Here is a 20,520-nt window from a genome sequence, read left to right on the forward strand (position 1 = left end):
TTATTCAAACAAAGGAGCATTCCTACTTTATAAAAACTTTCTGACAAACAAAATCTTGTATTTCAGAGTGTGTTAGCTAATACTTTTGCTATTACATAATAGTCATCATAACATCATTTGTTTAAGTTACCAGCTTTGTTAGCCAACAAAGAGTCCTTTTATAAATGAGAGTTTTTCTCTAGATAACAGTTTTGTGTCAGATACCAGCTCTGTGATAGCTCACAGTTTTTGAGCAACACAATATTTTTAAGGCTAACAGCTTTTTAGTAGCTTAAAGATTTGATAGCTAATAGCTTTTTATATGTGACTTCTTTGTAAAAGCTAACAGCTTTGAGTTAGCTAACCCATTTGTGATAGAAATTGGTATTGGAGGAGATACCAGCATTTTGAAAGCTAACAGCTTTTTAAGAGCTCATACCTTAATGGTAGCTGGCAACCTAAATGGCTAGCAGGACTGTCGTAGCTAAAAGCTGTGTGACATAGCCAACAGTTTTGGCATGGCTAACGGCTCTGTCATAGCTAACAGCTTTGTGATGGGGGAGATATCAGCTTTTTAGGATCTAGTAGCTTTGTGGTAACTGAATTTATTCTGGGGTTAAGATAGGACTATGGCTGGTTAACAAAAAGATGTTGATTATTTACTTTTATTACCTGTAGTTTTTGACTCTCAAAAATCAATGTTTTTAAATAATTGGCATGGTTGCCCCTATTTCAAAAAATATTTGAAAAAAAATGTTTTCATCTCTAGAGATTTTAGCGTTTTGTCTATAAAAAAAAATATTTCTTACAATTTTTCTGAAGATCATGTAAAACTCTGTAATGCACCTGTTAATTGAATTTTATCACCCCCTGACAGGTGAGACTCATCGTAAAGGCTGAGCTCCCCAGCCCTCGGGTTGGTCAGCTGCACTTCCCGGGATGTACATATGTGCAGGGCAGAGAGACTGTATGATATGTCTGGTGAAGGTCACATTGACTGAAACGTTACGTTCATAAAATATGATTAAGACAAATACAGTGTGCGGTAAGTAAGGAATAAGTGAGTGATTTCGGACACAACCAAAATGATATCTGATCTTATTTAAATGTTCTGTCTCCATTAATAAAGCATAATTTTATTACCGACAACAGGTCTGGACCTATAATAGTTTTAAGAAAGTGCCTTGTAATAAAATTTGTTATGATTTCGGGCAATATAAATAAATAAAGACTGTCAATTGATTGATTGGTAAATTAAAGCTGTGTGATGGCTAACGGCGCAGAGTTAGCCAACAGCTAACTACAGACTCCACAGAAGTCTGCTGGAGATTTTCTTTGTTTGTTTCTTGTATTTATTTGTTTGTTTATAGTATTTATATCTTCCTTTTTACCAAACCCTCTGCTTATACCAAGGAGTTTCTAATGACATTAAAGACCACTGAAGTTTACTGTTTCTTAATTTTAGGAGAGTTTGAGGATGCAAACACTTATCATGAGGCTCATTTTCTTGTTCTCAGGGAAGGTACTGACTAGTTACCAACCTGCCAGTTGTTTAAAATAACTATTATTAATAATATGTACTGCACATTACCTGTAAATACACAAACATGAGCATACTTCAGAACAGGCTGGCAAAAAGTGGTTGTCTTTCTTTCACGTTGTGCTTAAGTTAATCAAGCTAGCTTCCCTATAACACAAACCCTGCCTCAGTCACAGGGCGGAAAGATTGGTTAAGAGAGGACGTAGAACTGTAGAATAGTGCCGCGTTCCATTTGTACTTGGAAGTCAGAATTTCTGAGTTCTGAGTGGGAAAGCCCAGCTGGAACACCCCATGAGGTCGTAATTTACGACTTGTAAGTCGGAGCACCCACACCACCCCAAGTTCCTGATAGGAAATTCCGATTTTGGGGGTAAACAGTTTTTAAGCTCCAGTTATATTCTTTTTATGTAAGAATTTCTGACTAGCGTTTGTCATGATAATTCAGCCGTATGCATATTATTATTCAATGTTAATATACAGAAATACTGCTATTAAGGCAAGTTTTTTCGACTTGGCAACTGGAACACTGAACTCGGAGATGATGTCATTCCCACTCCCGACTTCCCAGTTCCGAGTACAAATGGAAAGCAGCATATAAACCTACTTTATTTATAACCATTTACCTACTGAGGCTAAAATGGTCTTAAAACACCCCATGTCTGAGCGCTGTGGCCCCTTTTTCAGCCGTACATAAACTTGAATTTCTGACATCTGGTAGCAGAGTAAAAGCAGAAAATACAAAAAAAAAAGATTTTTTGTCTGAGTTTAGTGAGACAGAACAATGTAATTTACAGAAAGCACAGCTTCGCAGCTCATGGAGTTACAGGCATTTAGCATTTTTGCAATATTTCCACTGTTTTGCTTTGCGGGGCTACTTCACATGCTTGTGATTACCGCAATGACTCATACATTAATGGATAGTGCAAATTCTTAGGTTTTCAATGCTGCTTGAATTTTTCTGATTGAACAACACTGAGAGAGTGACAGCAATAACACTCCAGCCAAGGTGATACAGTGCCGGGGCTATTGCAGGAGATAAAGATCAGACTGGTTTTTGTTTTCATGTTACTACAACCCACAGCTACAGCAGAGGGTTAGAGCTACAGTAAAGATAAGATAATGACAATTAGAGAATAAACTCATCATTTTTAAGAGAGCTAGGAGTAACATTTAGGGTAATAAAGTTTTATTATCATGAGAGGGGAAGTCATAATTAAGGCTTTAGAGTCAATCTGTATGAGGAGCGACCAGCCGTCTGCTGGTCACAGAAGCATACACAGGCTGCCTGTTAGTCCACTCCATTTCATAACAGCCTCAGTGTCTTTGGTGATCAATACAGAATCCTGATTCGTTTGACTATATGGTGCTGGTGAGCTAATAGATTGAGTGCTCTGTTATTTATGAAACCTTTTATAAAACATATTGTGTTGTTGTGTAATCTGACCTGCTGCTGGCTCTGTTCCTCCAGGTTTAGCTTGACCTCCAGAGACTGTCGGGCTTCCAGGAAGGCTTTGCGGTGTTTCCTGTCGGCCATGTAGTACGACATAATGCCCACAGTGATGGAGCACACGTAGATCACTGTGTTGGCCAGCAGCTGGAGAAACATAGGATAGACGGACAGGATCGGATGTTTAATAAGAATTATTTAACAATTACACCTGTGCTGCTATTTCAAAACAACCAAATGTTTCCAAGGCCAAACTCTACCCCTAAATCTGAATAGGAGTCAGCCACATGTCACTTCTGCCTGTTGACACTGTGGCAAAACATGCCAGTATTAGATAGCATCAATCAAACTGTTTGAGATGTGCAGCTGGCACCAGATTTTAAATGAACAGATAGTACAATACATAATAAAGTATTCTATGAGTACAAAAAACAAGGTTTGCATGAAATTTTTTCAAAGATAACTGCCAAAGACTCAGGTGTGTCACATCTCCCTGGCTGAGTCTGTGACCCTGAAGCAGCTCTGTGATTGGCTGAAAACAGGACACAGCTGAGCTTTTTCTGTCTCCATCCCTAAAGTGACTTTAGTGTGACCTTAGACTACATACAGATATAGAAGTGTAGTTCATCTACCTGTCGGCCCAGGGTCCCCCCTTGGATGTCTTCCTGCTCCTGCTGGGCGATGGTGACACCCAGCACCAGGGTGTGGACCCCACAGGACACCGTAGTGATGAGGACGATTGGCATGAGCCTGAGCGGCAGTGTGAGGAAGAAGGAGAAGCTGAAGAAGGCCTGCCAGCCCACGGTGTCTGATGCCTGATGGAAGCGAGCGTAGCTCAGACCCAGGTAACAGAAGATCTGTGCAGCTATCAGCACCCACATGGCGTACGGCACCACCCGTCGGGTCACACGGTCCGGCAGGAGCCCGAAGCGACACAGTAGATAGAGTACCACGTCTGCTGCCAGCCCAAGAGACGCCACCAGCACGGAGGCCAGCTTATCAGAGGTGTAGATTACCGCACACATGACGATGATGTAACTGTCAAAGAGTGCAGCAAACACCACCAGCACCAGCAGTGTCTCGTGTCTCTGCCGCCTGAAGTACGTCTGGTACAGATTCTCCAGAGACTCAGGGGCGAAGGTGAGCCGCATGAACCGCGGCAGGCAGAGACAGCAGCCCGAACTCCGCACCGTCACCTCATGAGTGCGACCCACCGCTTGGCCGGGGTCAGAGGGCAACGTCACCGAGCAGTCAGCAGAATACTCTGCCGAGTACTCCGGCTCAGAGAAGGCCCTGTTCCGAGGCATGCTGGACCCTTTAAGATCTGTAAAGCTGTGTGTAGACTGAAGTCTCAGGTGTGCATCACCTGTGTTTGTGTGTTCCACTGAGTCTCCTCCTGAAAGGCGTCATGAATCAGCTCTGTGTGTCCATGTCTTCTCTCCCTGTGACTCTGATCGCTCCATCCATCAGCCCTGTGTGATATGCTCGTATGAGACACACCCACTCATCCTCACTCCCGGGGAAGTCCTGACTCCTCCTCTCCCCCTCTGTCCTCCTCCATCCTCACACATGACACAGCAGCTCACTCACAGGGATGGATCCAGCCTGTCACATGACCTGAGGCAAAGACCACATACAGAGAGTTTAGTTTGTTTTCATCACAGCAGAAACAGGACTAGAGAGGTCCATAACCCATCATAGAGACCAGATAACAGAGTCCTTCAGGATACAGAGTTAGAGTCCTTTAAGCCATAAAGATAGAGTCCTTTGAGCTACAGGGTTAGAGTCCTGGAGTCACAGTTAGAGTCCTTAAAACTACAGAGTAAGAGTCCTTTAAGTCACAGGGTAAGAGTTCCTTAAGTCACAAAGTTAAATTCCTATATGTTACAAGGTTAGAGTTTTTTAGGCCACAAAGATGGAGTCCTTGGTTCACAGAGTCAGATTCCTTAAAACAGAAAAAGTTTGAGATCTTTAGGCTACAGAGTTAGAGTCCTTAAGTCACAGAGTAAGAGTTCTTAAAGCCAAAAGGTTAAGAGTCCTTTAAGCTGTGGAGTTTGATTCCTTAGGTCACAAAGTTGGAGTCCTTTAAGTTATATGGTTGGAGACCTTAAAGCCAAAAAGTTAGGGTCCTTTAAGCTACTTAGTTGGAGTCCTAAAGTAACAAAGTTAGAGTCCTTGAAGCTACAGTTAGAGTCCTTCAGTCACAAAGTGAGAGTTCTTTAAGTCACAAGGTTAGAGTTTTTGAGGCCACAAATTCAGAGTTCTTTAAGCCAGAAGATATAATCCCTAAGTCACAGAGTTAGAATCTTTAAAGCCAAAAAGTTAGGGTCTTTTATGCTACAAAATTAGAGTCCTTAAGTCACAAAGTCAGAATCCCTCTAACCAAAAAGTAAAAAACATCAATGTTCACTTGCATATTTAGCATCCTTTTAACACAGAGTTCAAGTCATTTAAGTCACATAGCTCAAATCCTTTTAAACATAGTTAGACTCAGTGCTGTGTTTTTGTCACTCTCAGAGATTAAAACAAAACCTACACAATTATATCTCATATGTTCCTGAGTCAGAGCCATGTCCCTGATGATATATGAGTTTTCTTGTTTTAATCTCATAGTGGTTCAAGGAGTTTTTTCCTCCTATAGTCTCTGATTACAGTTTACATTTAGCTGGAGCAGCTCAGTTGTATAAGAGGAGAATCACTCATAGCATGTTGGAGTTATTGCTCAGGAAATGTCTCATGATAACAGGAAGGTGAAGATATCCATCATTATCAACCTTTGAACACACTGATGGTCAGCAGACAGAGTGGGAGGACAGCCTGGTGATCAGGTGTATTCACCTGAAGATGAGAGGATAGATCAGAAACATGTAAGGGGACATGTCCCACCTCACAGACTCAGATATTCAGACCCAGTCGTCAGGTGTTTTGCACACAGTGTGCAGACTGGGCTGCAGGCCTGCACAGCTACATGTTGCTCACTGTGGTAGTAGAGGCAGTCCAGTATTTGTCTTCTGTATCAAAGCATGAAGACATCCGACCAGGTGAGCACTGAGCTCCGTCAGGTGATGGAGGATCACTGACTCTGATCAGACCCGTTCAAATGGCTGCTTTAGCATCTCTGAGCTGCTCTCTGTTTATCTCAACCCTATTCTGATTATTTCTCTGAGTCCACATCAAACTGTTTCTAATCTGATTACCGTCCTCTGACGCCAGTCTCACGCTCTGTTCCTCCACATGTGTGAACTAAGGATCAGAATCCAGTCTGATGCTCACCGTGTCTTACGGAACCAGCTGTCGTCTCCTCCGGGTGCTAATTCCCCTCACACAGATGTGTGTATGTGTGTGAGAGAGCGAGAGAGTGTGGCTGTACGTTCGTATAAGCGAGTATGTGTGTGTGTGTGTGTGAGAGAGAGAGAGAGGGGGTGAGGAGGTAGAGAAAGATAGAGTGTGTGTTTGTGTCTTCTGTCAGCTGGGAGGGGAAAAAGCCTCAGTCTGACTCAGAGGAAAGCAAAGCGAAGATCGCCTCGTAGAAACACTCCACAGATTCCCGGCTCCTGGTGTCTCTGCTCCGGGTGTTTTCCGCAGGAAGCGGAACAGATTCAACATAAAGCTACAGGTGCGTAAAATCGAGGAGCTTCCTGCATTTTTCAAAATAAAACATTTAACATGTTTTAAGCATGTAACGAGTAATGTAAATAGTCTTTTTGCTCTGTAAAAATTCAATATATGAAGCTGTATTTTCTGCATTACTTCTAATTTTGTCACTAGAACTTGAGATTGAGGGTAATTAACAACGCACTGACCATCATGCTTTTATTTTGGAGGGAAGTATAGAATCACTTCCGTGTTTTCTATAACGATTCATGTCTAACTTGATGTTTCGACTCCTCTGGTGTCCACAGTCGCTCATCCCCCCACGTACCCCTCTCCCCCTTCTCCCTCTCTCTTTCAGGGGGTGAGGAGGACCGGAAGACGACATTCAGAGAAGAAGGAGGTTCGGTCAGCAGGAAGAATGAGTGGCAGCTCAGAGTTCAGACTAACAGTCATGGTATGATAGGCATCATCTGTGTCTGCAGACAAAGATGGCTGGATGACTGGTTGCCATGGTAACTGACGGCTGACGCTTCATTTACTGAACGTGTGCATGTTTCAGGTGTGGTTTGAGTCCAACAGGTAACCAGGAAAGGATCGTTTACACATTTCCTGGATTTAAGCCTACAAAACAACAGCAGCTCTTCCTGTTGACTTTGTGGTAATAAGGTTAGTGTCAGCCTCATTCCCCCTGAATGTTGACTCAGAGCTGGTGAGAGCATCTCCAGGTCTCTATAAGTTACTCCAACCATTAGAGAAGATGTCAACAGCAACAATATTCAAAGCTGAGACATTTGACTAATTTCTGTTTAAAGGTGAATTAATGTCAAATATCTGAGAAGGAGCGCTAAATGAGGACGGATATGTCAACAGAAACAAAGTTACAAGTCCTGTTACCTTACTCTCTGTGGAAATGTTCACTTTGATGGGAATCAGAACAAATGAACAGGATCAGGTTTGAGCAATGTTATAAAAATAAATGTTAAATGTGATGCCAGTTTATTTGAAGGATGAGAATAATCTGTTGATATAAAAACATCAACCTGTAATCAGAGGGACAATCATTTCAGCAGGATATAATTTAATAATTAATTGATAAATATCTTAAATTTGCATTATCACCTGTACACTACACACTTTTTGTGAAAATCAAATTACACATACATACCCACAAAATCCCAGAGCAGCTGTTTCCACACTTCAGGCTTTAAAAATAGAAATAAAAATCTTTCAGAATGTTATTGTGTTTGTATTGAGCTATCCGACACCAGTAGCTTTAATGTAACACACTGAGAGTATATTGATTGTTCCACTAATCATTATTAAACTGACAGTTTTATTGACCACATTCTTCAGCAGCATCATCAGCTGCCAACAGTGTCCTCTAAATGTCATAGTCAGGCTAATAAAAACAGGATACATCTAGACAAATCACATCTAAATATATGACATAGTGCACACTGTAGAGACATTACAAGGACCGTACAACACACTGTATATGAGACACTGCAGACCCTAGGGACACAGTGTGGGCTGTATGGTATGATGGGATCAGGTGACATTCAGAGTGAGGACTGTATTTTAATTTAGATAAGTCTCAGATATGGTTAAGTCCTCAGAGAGCTGGCAGACAGTAATTGCATCTTCAGTCATTAAATCACCAAAGTGATGGAGCCTAACCTTTTGTTTCCATTGAGAGGCTTTGAAAAGCGTAGTTCTTCAAAAGGAGAAGCAATATCATGGGAATCTGGAATGTTGAAGATAGAGCATGGCATGGTTGTTTGTGTGCACACAGATTTGGCACCTTTTTGTTAAGTAATGAGAATTATATGGTATAGGGGCAAACTCTAAAATCCAAATCCAGATCAGGTAAATGTTTGTGGTTTCTGTCATTAAAGTTCGTTCTCCATGTTGATTTATTTCACGGAGTTCATTTTTGTATAAAGTTTACTTTCAATTAGTTATTTGATGCAATAAAAAGAGAAGAGCTGATGTCATGGTTGACAGCTCTGTTGAGGAATAAGGCTGCTGCAGTGCTGTGAGCACTGGATGATCAGGGTGGTGGAAGACCTGTGAGAGGAAACGTAAAAAACACAGGATTTTGGTGAAAAAAGGGATGGGATGACAAACCCCCGCTCTTCAAAGTAATCTATATCCCACAGACTGTGACTCCAAACAACTTCCTTCACAACAAACCAGCACCCAGTGAGTATTTTGGCTTTATGTTCCACACTATAAGGAAATGGAGGCAAATCATCCACATTTTAATCAATGAACTGAACTATATACTCAGAAATTAAAAAATAATTAAAGAAATAAATACTGTGTGTGTGTGTTGTTTGCTGTATTTGGGACTCATTATTATTATTATTATTGTATTTTTTTCTGTATGTACAGCACTTTGTGTCACGCATTTATTGTGCATAAAAATGCAATGAAAATAAATTCTGACAGACCATGATAATTACCTTACAAAAAACTGTAAATAGCCTTTAATATATTTTATATTGTGTTTTAGTCTTGAATAAACAATGAAGTGGACTTTGTTTTCATTGGGAACAAAAAAAAAAAAAAAAAAAAAAAAAACCCTAATACGTTCTTTTGGTGACGTCATGACGCACAGTACGCTGCTGACGTGTAGGTAGGGAAGCGGCTGTGGAGTAGTCTTTAGCCGCTTTTAGCTGTTAGCTTCCTCTCTCTTTATCATAAAGCGTCTATTATCTTTGACAACTCATGATGACAGCATTTGTATCAGAATTTAGCTTCATGAGTTAACAACAGCGGGACACGCAGCGGAACGGTTACACTGGTAGGAGACTTTAACTGTATCAAAGGAAAGAGCTAACATGCTAACTAACTCACTGCTAATGGAAGCTGATAGGGCTTTAAGCTAAGCTATGATTGTTTTAAGACTTAGAAAGCTGATGCTTTATCAAAAACATATGTGGTACAAAGGCTTTGATCAAAGCTTACCATGTCAGTAATAAGCTCATGACAGCTTGGCCGGGATCAGTGTGTTAGCCTGGTTAGCTCTGGCTAGCTCTGAAGCTACATTGATACTGTTACAGTCAGAGCTCTGATATAAACAGACAGATAACAGGCTTACACTTCAGGCTCTTTCCATCAGACTAAAGGCACTGTTTAGGAGGGTCATTGTTTCATGTTACCAAAATCACTGTCAGCAAACCAACCGTCATGCTATCTCTTCCATTAGCACCTGCTGTCTGAGGAAGAAACTCACACACATACACACACAAAGAGTGTGACAGGAGCTCCACCAGATCATAAATAATGAAAAGTATTGAGCTTAGGTCGATCAGTGCTTTTATTGTCTGTATGACCAGATGATCAAAGTGTCCCTCAGTACAATAATAACAGATGGGTGCATCTCAATAGAGTAGAACGTTGTGAAGAAGCTCCTTTTGGCATTTATTTAAAAAAATGTGAAATGATGTAGTCTTTAAGTTACATATGGAAAAAAAACTGAAAAAAAAAATCAGAAATCCAGAATGTAAAATGATCGAAATATTTCCAGTGATCAATCAAAAATGATAAATTTGGCTTACTTTGTCAATGCAATCTTATTTAAACCCTCAGTACTTGGTTGGGGCTCATTTGCCATGCATTGCGTTTTGTATTACATGTGGCTTTAAATCTGGAATCGTTTCTTGCTTTCATGAGAAAGTAACTGTAAACCAAGTCAAATAAGACAAGGACTGTTGTCAATATAATCAAATCTTTTTTTCTTTACCTTTTTTATTAGCAATAAGCTGTTTAAAAGATAAAAAATGTGATGTGTCAAGTTGAAGTGTCTGTGGTATTTATTTAGCCTGCAGCCAAGATCATGAATATAGACCCTACCTACTGTCCTGTTTTAATAAACTCATGGTATTTTATACAATATTATATTAGAATTTTCTCAGACTTTCTTTCTGCAGGAGCTTTAAGTGAATCAAGTGTGTTGGAGGAATACAATATACTGGTGTGGAGCCTAGAAGTCTTTGTGGACCAATAGAACTCATAAAATCATTCTTATAAGAGAAGAACTCGCACAGACAAAGGTTGTTTATAGGCCTTTCACGATAACAAATTTTGCTAGACGATAATTTTCCAAAATATTATTGCCAATAAACGATATTATTGTCAATTTTGATTTTTTAAATTTTTTTCATTGATGTAATTATGATAAATAGGGGATAATAAAGTGAGTACACCATATCAAAAGCAAGAAACTTTAATTTCTTAAGAGTATTTAACTGTAATTAAAAGGTCAGGATCTTTTAAATAAAATAAATTAAACAAAAAATATAATACATTTTAACAAACAAGAAAGAGAAAAAAAATACAATGAAATTGAAATGGACTCTCTTTTAGAAAAAAATACATGTCAATGAAAATAATTAATACTAATTAAAAACAATAAAACATAGACCCTGTTTCTGAAGAAAAAACGAAACTCCTAAAAAAAAAAAACAACAACAATAAAAACTATAGCCTAAATAAAAGGGAGTTTATAAAGTTCCTGAATTGTTTGTAACATGTACTTTTTCCCAGTCAATCCGTACTGTCTGTCAAACATTTTTAACATTTCTGGCTTTCAACCGTATTGAAGAGCTGCATTTCTTTGGCAATGTAGCTGTCTTTGAGCGCCCACCATTTGGCGCTTTTATTTCTTTTTACTTTGCAGACCAAAAGCCTCAGTAAGAGCGGATTGTCAAAGAACAAGGCTCCGCTGCACCTTTCCTTCTTCTTCTTCGTCGCCACTATTTTCAAGCAAATGCGACATATCAGCTTGTTGGTGTTCATGAGCTCACACTTTGTTCATTCTGATAAAAAACAAAATATTCCCACGCTGGGACTGAGGCAGGCGGCTTAAGAACCGTATCTTTGGTGCCATCACTCATATTAGCGTGTGTTTCCTCCTTATCCCTCAGGACTCTTGCTTCAGCTCTCTCCGTGTGTTCGCGGGAGCAGCCCCGTCTTCACCCCAAAGATCGCATTTTTGACAGATGCTCACTCCGCTATAAATCTGCTGAATCCGCTATAGAACCTATGCATCCAGATGTTTGGAAAGATAGACGTAGTGAGCCAACTTCTCATTCAGCCTCTTTGGTGGAAAGAGAGGAGGAAAACAAAAATGCATTCACGTGTCAGTTTATTGAGGCTGGCAAACTTAGCGAGGATGTTTTTATTTATTGTTTGGTTAATTGATTTATTGATTATCGTGACAGGCCTAGTTGTTTAAAATAATGAATGTTGTTTTTCTGCAGGTGTGTTTTACCAAAGGGGCTTTATGAAGAAGAGTAAGTGACCTGAACATCAGCCATGGGGAAGAGGAGGGTTCCAGATCTGTACAGAGCCCCCTTTCCTTTATACACAATTAAAGTCGACCCTAAAACTGGGCTTGTGATCACAGCAGGAGGAGGAGGGGCCTCAAAGACCGGCATCAAGAATGCTGTGGTAAGAGCTCAGGAACCAGGGTTATGAGTTTATACATGAGTTTGATACAGGACTTGTGACATGTTTCATCTCTTAGCTCTGTTACAACTGTCAGGCTGCCAACTGCGACAGCTCACAGGTTGTCCCCCTTGAATTAAATGAGTGTTATAATGTGTGTGTGTTCTTGTATCAGCACTTCCTGGACTTGCAGCTGGTTGGAGAACACTCATACTCTGCCACCCTGGTTCACTCACATGACACGGACACTCGAGCCACCATGAACATGGCGCTGTGTGACGGAGTGATGGCTGTTGGGCAGGATGGGACCTGCTGTCTTCTGAACTTCAAAAAGGGATCAGAGAAAGAAGAGGGTAGAGCTGCTGCCAAAGAAGGTAAGACTCACTGCTTCAACTGGAACATCCCTGCAGTGTAATGTAACATTTTTATACTCAGAAGACAGACAGCTACTCATTAACACGAGGGCAGACATATCTCCTCTACAGTGTAAAATGAGCTTTCAGCAGGGGAGACAAGCCTGGTGAGGGGTGGGAGGGTTTACCAGGGCTGAGACAAATATTACTAAACTCAGATAAACATTGTGTTTATTGTAGTTACTGTATCTTCCGAAATATAAGTGGCTTCAGTCAAAAAATGTTTCATGAAGAGGAAAAAAACATATATACATTGCATCTATTTAGAAATTTCTTTCACAAAACCCAAGACCAAAAGCAGACATTCACTCTGAAATGGCTAGTTATTCAACTTCACATTAGCACACAGAGCATCAGGCTGAATTCACAGACACACAAAAACATGCTAGTGCACACACACAGACATGCACACTCTGTATAGTGAACAGTGAGTCAGGGAAAATAATGTCACAACCCCAGATTAAGAATCAGGACACATTTTTTTGGAGCCGCTGAGGGATGGAGGAGAATGCAGTCTGGGTTGAGCGCTGATCAGTAATAGGCGGAGCAGCTTTGAGCATGGAGTGATAGAGGCAGACACTTTTGGGATCCAAAATTCTCGCTGCTCTACTCGATGCACTGGCAGACTGTAAAGTTTTTCCTTGGTTTATGTCAGTCAGTATAAACATTAAACAACAAAATTAAAAATCATCAGTAAGTTTTGCCTGACTTTATGCTGCAGGACCAGTCAAATTATGAACAATGGTGTGACTTGTAGTATAGAAAATACCGTGACAGGATGCCTTCTCTCTCTGTACCTGGTGTTTGTGTGGTAAGAAGTCTCCACACCAGAGAGGAAGAGGTAACAGACTGGGTTATAACACCCTAAAAGCTTATGTAATACATCCAACATCCTAGAGTCCATCCTTTCTCAGACTGGATTCATGGACTTCTTGACTTCAAAATCCAGGAAGAATCTTTTACATCCTCTAAAAATAGAAAAACAATTATTCTCAAGTGGGAAGTAAAGTAATCCTGCTGTGGTGGGTAGTAATTTAGAGAAAAGCATCACCAGTTTGATGACTGATTTGTCTCTCCTCTAAAACTTGAACAGATTTTTTTTTAACACCCTGAAGAGAATATTGTATAAATAGTTCGGTGCAACACTGACAACATTCATCAGTGTTTTTAATACACTTTGTCTCAGGTTGTTAAAGAACCATTATTGCATGTAGGATCCTGTAACTCAGTGATCACCAGGGGTTCATGTATCCATAGGGGTACCCAAACACATTGGAGGGGGTCACCTATCTGCTCTCTTTGGGCCTGAAGTTGCAGTTTGTCCATCTCTCCTCTCATTCTTTAAAACCTATTAGAGAGGTTTTCCTCCAGCTTTTGTTTAACAAACCTCAGATTACTGATGGATAAGAAGTAGAACTGCTGGAGTGAGTGTGAATATTATTTTTCTAAGTGTTTTGTTCTTGAGTTTTAAAGTTTAAATGCCTTTTTTAAGGGGATTCATTCAAATTTTTGAAGTTAATGTTATTAGTGTTATATATAACAAAGACAGGTTTAGTTATTTTGATTACGCGTTTCTTTATATTACTTTTTTATTTTCAAGGCAGAATATGATTTATTTTTATGTTTTGACTTAAAAAGAAAAAAAGGACATTTCTGAGAATTAATTGTTCAAATTGAGGAGATTAAATGATTTTCATTGAAAAATCAGTTGTGTTACATTCTACTTTAGAAGAATCATCAACAGGCATGAGTGAGGGGGGACTCATGGTATGACAAAAAGGATCAGGAGGTACGTGATGCTAAAAAGGTTGTGAACCTGGTCTAACTGTCTGTTTCCCCTGTTAGCAGGGAACAATGTGCAGAAAGGAAACACTCGCAGGCGGGCAGGGAAAGGAGACAGAGGAGGACAGGACGGAGCTGCAGCATCAGGAGACAAGCCAGACACAAAGGATGAGACGGCTCAGATTTCTGTGAGCGGTTTGGCTGAAGTGCAGTCTGACCTGAACCCTCAGGACCCACTTCAGAAGGTGGTCCGCTTCAGTCCTGACCTGAGCCTGCTGCTGACCGGGGGCACTGACGGACACATCCGAGTGTGGGAGGTAAACGCTGCACAGATCTTTGTTTCAGCTGTGTGTGAATGTGAATGAGCCTTCTGCTGCTGCTGGATGAACATTTGAGGCATTGCTAACTCTGATCCTGACTCTCTGCAGTTTCCGTCTCTGAAGAAGAAGTTTGACTTCAAAGCTCATGAAGGAGAGGTTGAAGACCTGGATATGAGTCCAGGGAACAAGGTGACCCTCTGAACTGTGTCCTTTCATATTGACAGGTGTATTAACCGACTCAGTGATTGACTGGTAATGTGTTATACATGCAGCACCTGGTGACAGTGGGGCGGGACTTTACCTGCAGTGTGTGGAGTGGAAACCAGTTAGCGATGGGTCTGAGGTGGTTTGAAACGATGCCTCACATCGCTGAGAAGATGTATCGGTACATGGCCTGCAGGTAACAAACAAACAAACAAACAAACAAACAAATACTCTCCTTCTGTGAGGGAGGATGAACCAGGGCTCATGTGTTCCTGTGTGTCAGGTTTGGAAAGGTAGAGGACCAGAAAGACGCTCTGAGGCTCTACACGGTCCAGATCCCCCACAAACGGGACAGAAAACCTCCACAATGTTTTATCACAAAGTGGGATGGGTGGAGCTTCCTGCCCATGCTGACGGCGCCCTGCGGCTCTGAGGTCATCTCCAGTCTGGCTGTGAGGTACCTGATAGGTTCATCTGATCACATGATAACATAGAGGCCTACAGATGAACAGTTCTTATTTTGTTCTTTCCCTTTATTTTCTTTAATCATAAAGACATCAATCTGAATCTCTCCTCTCTCACAGTGATTCTGGAACATTCCTCGGTCTGGGAACTGTGACAGGGTCTGTGGCCATTTACATCTCCTTCTCCCTGCAGGTAAACTTTGCACTGACAGCTAAATGAGCCAACCAACTTTCTGAGCTGTCCACTTATCAGTCTTTCTGTGTGTACTCTTTCTGTGTGTGTGTGTAGAAGCTGTATTACGTACAGGAGTCTCATGGCATCGTGGTGACTGACTTGGCCTTTCTCCCTGAAAACATCAGAGGGAACAATGAGACGGCCATGCTGAGTGTGGCTGTGGACAGCCGCTGTCAGGTCCACACTGTGGCTAACAGGAGTGAGTCCTTTAACAACATCATCATCATCATCATCCTCATCTGAACAAACTTAGCTAGTTTTTCATCACATCAAAACCCTCTCAGATAGGGATGGGATGGTTCTCAAAACACTTCGGGTCTTATCACGTTTCTTTGGTCATGGTTTTTGGGTCAGTTTGGTGTATGTTGTTTTAAACACCCCAGAATACCATACATATTTCAATAATCCACTGTCAACAGTTTGTTTTTTTTATCAGTTATGTCATGTTCAGTCATGTTGAACTTGAAAGAGTGAGGCAGTTTGTCTTTTGATACATCATTAAAGCCGGGTGAGACATCCCTAGTTTCAACTCCTCAGCGAGGAAAGTCCCTATTGGCTGTCCCAGAAGTTGCAAAATGACACTGTAAAATGTCAAAATATCAACCCTTTCTGTTTATCTGGGCTTGGGACCAGCTACAGAGACACGTACATGCACGATTCATTTGCAAGCAGTGGTCTGCTCTGGCTGCAGCTGAGAGAGACCGCTGTGAGTGAGGAGGACATGTCTGCCTGTAAGGGTTTTGGATAGGGGAGGGGCTCACAGCAACACCCTCTGCTCAATGAGGAGAGTAAGATCAAAATATGCCATCACGTCAGAGTCTGCAAACTCCAGAAACGCAGCTCAATTTGTTGCTAGTTGCTTTTTTTTAAGTTGCTAGAGGGGCTCAAAAGTCACTAAATATAACAACAAAGTTGCTGAGTTGGCGCCACTCAGTCGCAGTTTTATCCACCACATTCTTAGAGCTCACAGTGAATCCAAAGTGCTCCCCTACAGGCTACAGCAGAATGATGCAGCGCTACAGGCTCATCCTTTAACTCTGTGTGCCTTCTAAGCTCGCCACATCCCCAACGCACCCACCTCCCTCTACAACTGTCCTGCTGTACTCCTTTGCCTTGCGTTGCGCATGGGGTGGTCAAAACTAAACAAATGCTTCAAACTGAGTAAAACAAACAAAAAAATAGAAAAAATAAATGATCCAAACAACATATGTACTCCGTACTAAGTCAGGTAAAACCAGACACGTCAGAGTTTTGTCAAAAACTGTTCCGCCCCTACTCTCAAATCATCTTAGACTGGAGAATTTCTGATATGGATTTTTACTCTCAGATACCTGAATTTACTCATCAGCAGCTATCAGCTGAATGGTATTGTTGACATTGGTTTTAATTGTTGTTAGCTGTGGCTTCATTATTTTACATAAAAAACAAACAAACAGCACTTTTTCTGGCACTTAAAGGGACAGTTCAGTTTTTTGAAGTGGGGTTGTATGAGCTCTATGTGACCACTAAGGACATTAGATACAGTAGAAAGTTGTCTCCTCTCCCTCAGTAAGACACAAACTTTAATCGCTGGTGACGAGGAAATGGACGCTAACAGGTAGAGACGGTACCAAATTCAAAGGCTATTTTCTCTGCCTACAAGAACTAAAATCAAAAAGTAATACCACAGTTTAAGAGTACGCTACATAAAATATCTTTTAAGTGTATCACACTCACAAATATAAACATTTATCCGGACCTAACTAGCTGGTCATGTGTCCTTCCGCGCAGCGCTAGTGCGCTCCACCCCCCCCCCCTCCTTTCAGCTGTAGGGAATTTAAACAAGCTATGCTTCGGGCGCCGGTTACAGACATAAATGTTTATATTTCCGAAGACTTAATGCACTTAAAAATTATTTTATGTAGCGTACTCTTAAACTGTGGTATTACTTTTTGATTTTAGTTCTTGTAGGCAGAGAAAATAGCCTTTGAATTTGGTACCGTCTCTCCCTGTTAGCGTCTATTTCCTCGTCACCATCGATTACAGTTTGTGTCTTGCTGAGGGAGAGGAGACACCTTTCTACTGTATCTAATGTCCTTAGTGGTCACATAGAGCTCATACAACCCCACTTCAAAAAAACTGAACTGTACCTTTAATGGCAGCACCTGCAGCCAAACAGCTTGAAGCATTTTGTCACACTAAATAAGGTTTTCCCTTCTGTCTCAATTCTTGCTTTTGTTGTACGTTGCTTCGGAAAAAAGCATCTGCTAAATAAATGAATTTTAGAATTTGAAGTTAAAATCACCTGTGAGGAAGTCATGAAATATACACAGTCAACACCTTGTGATTCAATGACAGAAAAAGAAAAAGATTCAGCATGATTTACAATGACTCAAAATTACATTTTAACTCCTCCAGTGGCTCCAGTGTAAGAAACATGCTTTGGCTGTAACCCGTGATTCCCTGCAAACACTTTCAAGTTTAAACACAGTCTCTAGTGGACACTCAGGGAACTGAAACTTTTAAATCGTACACCAGCGGTAGTTTAAAATTGATCTGTCTTGACTGATTCAGAGAGAAGAATATAGAGTTAAAAGAGTTCCCAGTAAAACTGGTAAGAGATTGTTGTAACCTGATGTATTTTTGCTACCTGACTCTTGTTTTATTGGATGTGTGTCTGATATGAAGTATTTTTCTTGTATTTGTTTTAGAATAACTCTTAAGTCCTGTCCTTTTCTCCCTTTAGGTTCATTTCCTGTCTGGCTGGTTCTCTTCCTCTGTGGTATCATGGTGGTGGGGGTCATCCTCCTCCTGCAGAACCTCTTCCCAGGATTCATCTAAACCATGGAGGTGGTCTCTCAGCTCGTGGTGGATGGAGCCCTAAGCGTGTCATCACAGAGCTCGGTCTGATACCCTGTGAGGCTGTACCTGCTGCAGCACAAGCCCCGCCCCCAGGGTTTACTCAGGGTCTTTCCTCTCAGACGTCCGACACCAGTGAAAGCAGAAGGATCAGCGCAGGAGGACGAACGGGATTGGAACTCATTTTATCACGTGTTTGGCTTCATGTTGAAGGGCTCAGGTTGATGAATGTCTGAAGGGCAGGGGGGTCTTTTATCCACATATTTAAGGAACAATGTTGAAACAAGAAATGATTGAGATGTCATTCGTCTGATTTAGTTTTTGTTTACACTTTGAATAATTGTGTCTCTGTATATGTTTTTGTTTTATCCACCAGGGAGCAGCAGAGAGCAGAAAGTTCTCAGTCTTTATTTTAACAAGCACAGGCTGAAACCCTTCCTTTTTAAATTCAAAGAAAAAAAAATGACCTGTTGACCGCCCGTATAAAGATTTAGAAGATAATGTAAAGTAATTCAAGGAGAGTGTGTAACCTCAGTGATCAGACTTATTTTACTGCAGTGAGAGCTGTCTACTCCCTTCTTTTATGAAGACACGTCACCTTTATTTCATTTTATTTAAACACTCTGACTGCAGATTTATTTCCAGCAGATGTACAAAATGTGAATGATTTTTTAAACAATGCCCTTATTATTGTGACAAACACAGTGAATGGAAGAAGAAATAAAATATAAATATGAGATGAATGAAACACCCTCCCATGAATCGTTGGTCTTACTCTCCATCCTCTGATGCTCTCTGACAGATCAGACCAGGAAGTTATACACTTAAAAAACTTAAGTCTGTGTCTTGACTTGATGATCTCGATCAGTCCAGAGGTAAAACGTCTGAAATATTGTTTTCATGTTGTCATAACAATATCTGTAACACATTGAGATATACTGTAGAAAATTCTTTTTCCATCTGCAAGTCAGTCTTAACTACAGGTGTGAACACACCTCAGAGAGTCATCCTTGCACTGTAGTGGTCAGTGTGCACATTGGTCTGGCTGTATGGATGCTGCTGTGTCCTGGGCCTCACTAGGACCACCCCCTTTTTTTCTTTGATGGAATGCTTTTCTTTTTGGATCGCATCTTTAAACATTATTTTCATGTCTGTGCCAAATTGTTTATATCAGTTATTGTAGTTTAAGTCTGCTGAGGTTGAATGGGGCTCTGTGTTATTGCATGCAGAGCAGGAAAGTGAGATCACGTCATCACAGTGACTGAAGAAAATGTAGGGTAAATGTAGAGAGTGCCTGTTGGAGCGACTGTGGTTGGATCACCAGGTCTGGACCGTGTGCGTCACCATATTACAAACATTGATGGTTGTAGAAAAAGTGCCACCTCTCTCATTATATTTCTGTTACATTATCATTTTGTTTACAGTTTTTCACAGTCGCTTCGGTGCATTTCTCACATCATTATAAACATTTGCACAACAGTCAGTGCATTTCTCAAAACAATTAGTACAAACTGCAAAACCTAAGCAACAACCTGCAAAAGCGTGTCACCTGCTCAAAATGGATACTTTATTCCTCAAAGCAAGTACTCATGTCAATGAAAGCATCAGTTAAAAAATCCAGACCTCATTGGTAATGAACACGATGGTCAAATGGCTTTGTCTTGTTTTCATTAGAATAGAACAGAAAATACTTTATTTATCCCCGAGGGGAAATTCAGGAGTTGAAAACGAGGAGAAATTATGACAGTTTACTCTGTGTTTTCAAATGCAAAAAAGTCAGATCAAAGTGGCACCACCTGAAAATGCTCCAGACAGCACGACTACCCATTTGCACAGACAATTGTAAAAGCTACAGTAAAGTTACACATTGCTGTATTTAGTGATCCAACTGAGTACAAGACACTGAATGTCTGTTTCACAGTTTACTGAATAAGCTCTTTGCAGTTCTAATCTGTTCACAGTGCTGTGCAGAAGAGAAGTATACACTTATTTACAGCAAAGCTGTAAGTCTAAATTGTCAGGGTTCATGGGGTTCAGCTCTGAGTGACTATGGAGAAGTGGCTTATCATTGGTTGCAAATAATGCTTTACTATTTTTTTCCCTAAGAGAAAAACTTGATAAAGAAATTTATAAAGTTAGCTTGACATATTTTGACAACTACTTAAACTTTTTTTTTTTTAACTTAATGAGTCAAACTATGAAATGAAGACTGTTAGTTTTAGGGAATGCCTATTCAGCATAGATAACTAT

The 20,520-nt window shown here is 40.6% G+C and overlaps 2 protein-coding genes across 5 annotated transcripts in view; one reads left to right on the forward strand and one right to left on the reverse strand.

Annotated features, from left to right (window-relative positions):
* The window catches only part of adcy3a (adenylate cyclase 3a), a 29,312-nt gene extending 22,748 nt beyond the window's left edge, over positions 1 to 6,564 (reverse strand). For all 3 annotated transcript variants that reach the window (XM_074683583.1, XM_074683584.1, XM_074683582.1), the window contains exons 1-3: positions 6,240 to 6,564; positions 3,599 to 4,583; positions 2,964 to 3,113 (exon numbers count right to left, since the gene is read on the reverse strand). In XM_074683583.1, coding sequence (XP_074539684.1) covers positions 2,964 to 3,113; positions 3,599 to 4,273 — 825 coding nt within the window. In that variant the 5' untranslated portion in view covers positions 4,274 to 4,583; positions 6,240 to 6,564. The remainder of the gene's footprint in view (positions 1 to 2,963; positions 3,114 to 3,598; positions 4,584 to 6,239) is intronic.
* A 2,599-nt stretch (positions 6,565 to 9,163) lies between these two features.
* On the forward strand, positions 9,164 to 19,039 carry preb (prolactin regulatory element binding). 2 transcript variants are annotated; one of them, XM_074683539.1, is made up of 10 exons: positions 9,164 to 9,366; positions 11,828 to 12,017; positions 12,190 to 12,388; positions 14,276 to 14,526; positions 14,638 to 14,718; positions 14,802 to 14,929; positions 15,017 to 15,190; positions 15,318 to 15,390; positions 15,487 to 15,631; positions 18,158 to 19,039. In XM_074683539.1, the coding sequence occupies exons 2-10, from the start codon at positions 11,883 to 11,885 to the stop codon at positions 18,250 to 18,252; spliced, it is 1,281 nt and encodes a 426-aa protein (XP_074539640.1). In that variant the 5' UTR covers positions 9,164 to 9,366; positions 11,828 to 11,882; the 3' UTR covers positions 18,253 to 19,039. The 2 variants fall into 2 exon arrangements, with proteins under 2 accessions (XP_074539640.1, XP_074539639.1); XM_074683538.1 differs by having other exon boundaries at positions 14,273 to 14,526; positions 18,158 to 19,038.
* Positions 19,040 to 20,520: the final 1,481 nt, after the last annotated feature.

This window comes from Halichoeres trimaculatus, unplaced genomic scaffold (assembly GCF_033239565.1).
Source record: "Halichoeres trimaculatus isolate MK-OKI-2021-1 unplaced genomic scaffold, fHalTri1.1 fHalTri1_scaffold_12, whole genome shotgun sequence".
Classification (NCBI taxonomy): Eukaryota; Metazoa; Chordata; class Actinopteri; order Labriformes; family Labridae; genus Halichoeres; species Halichoeres trimaculatus.

Coding starts and splice junctions, on each gene's coding strand:
- preb (XM_074683538.1), top strand. CDS start 11,883: ATGGGGAAGAGGAGGGTTCCAGATCTGTACAGAGCCCCCTTTCCTTTA. Junction 15,191..15,317: donor ATCTCCAGTCTGGCTGTGAG/GTACCTGATAGG, acceptor CCTCTCTCACAG/TGATTCTGGAACATTCCTCG. Junction 15,391..15,486: donor ACATCTCCTTCTCCCTGCAG/GTAAACTTTGCA, acceptor GTGTGTGTGTAG/AAGCTGTATTACGTACAGGA.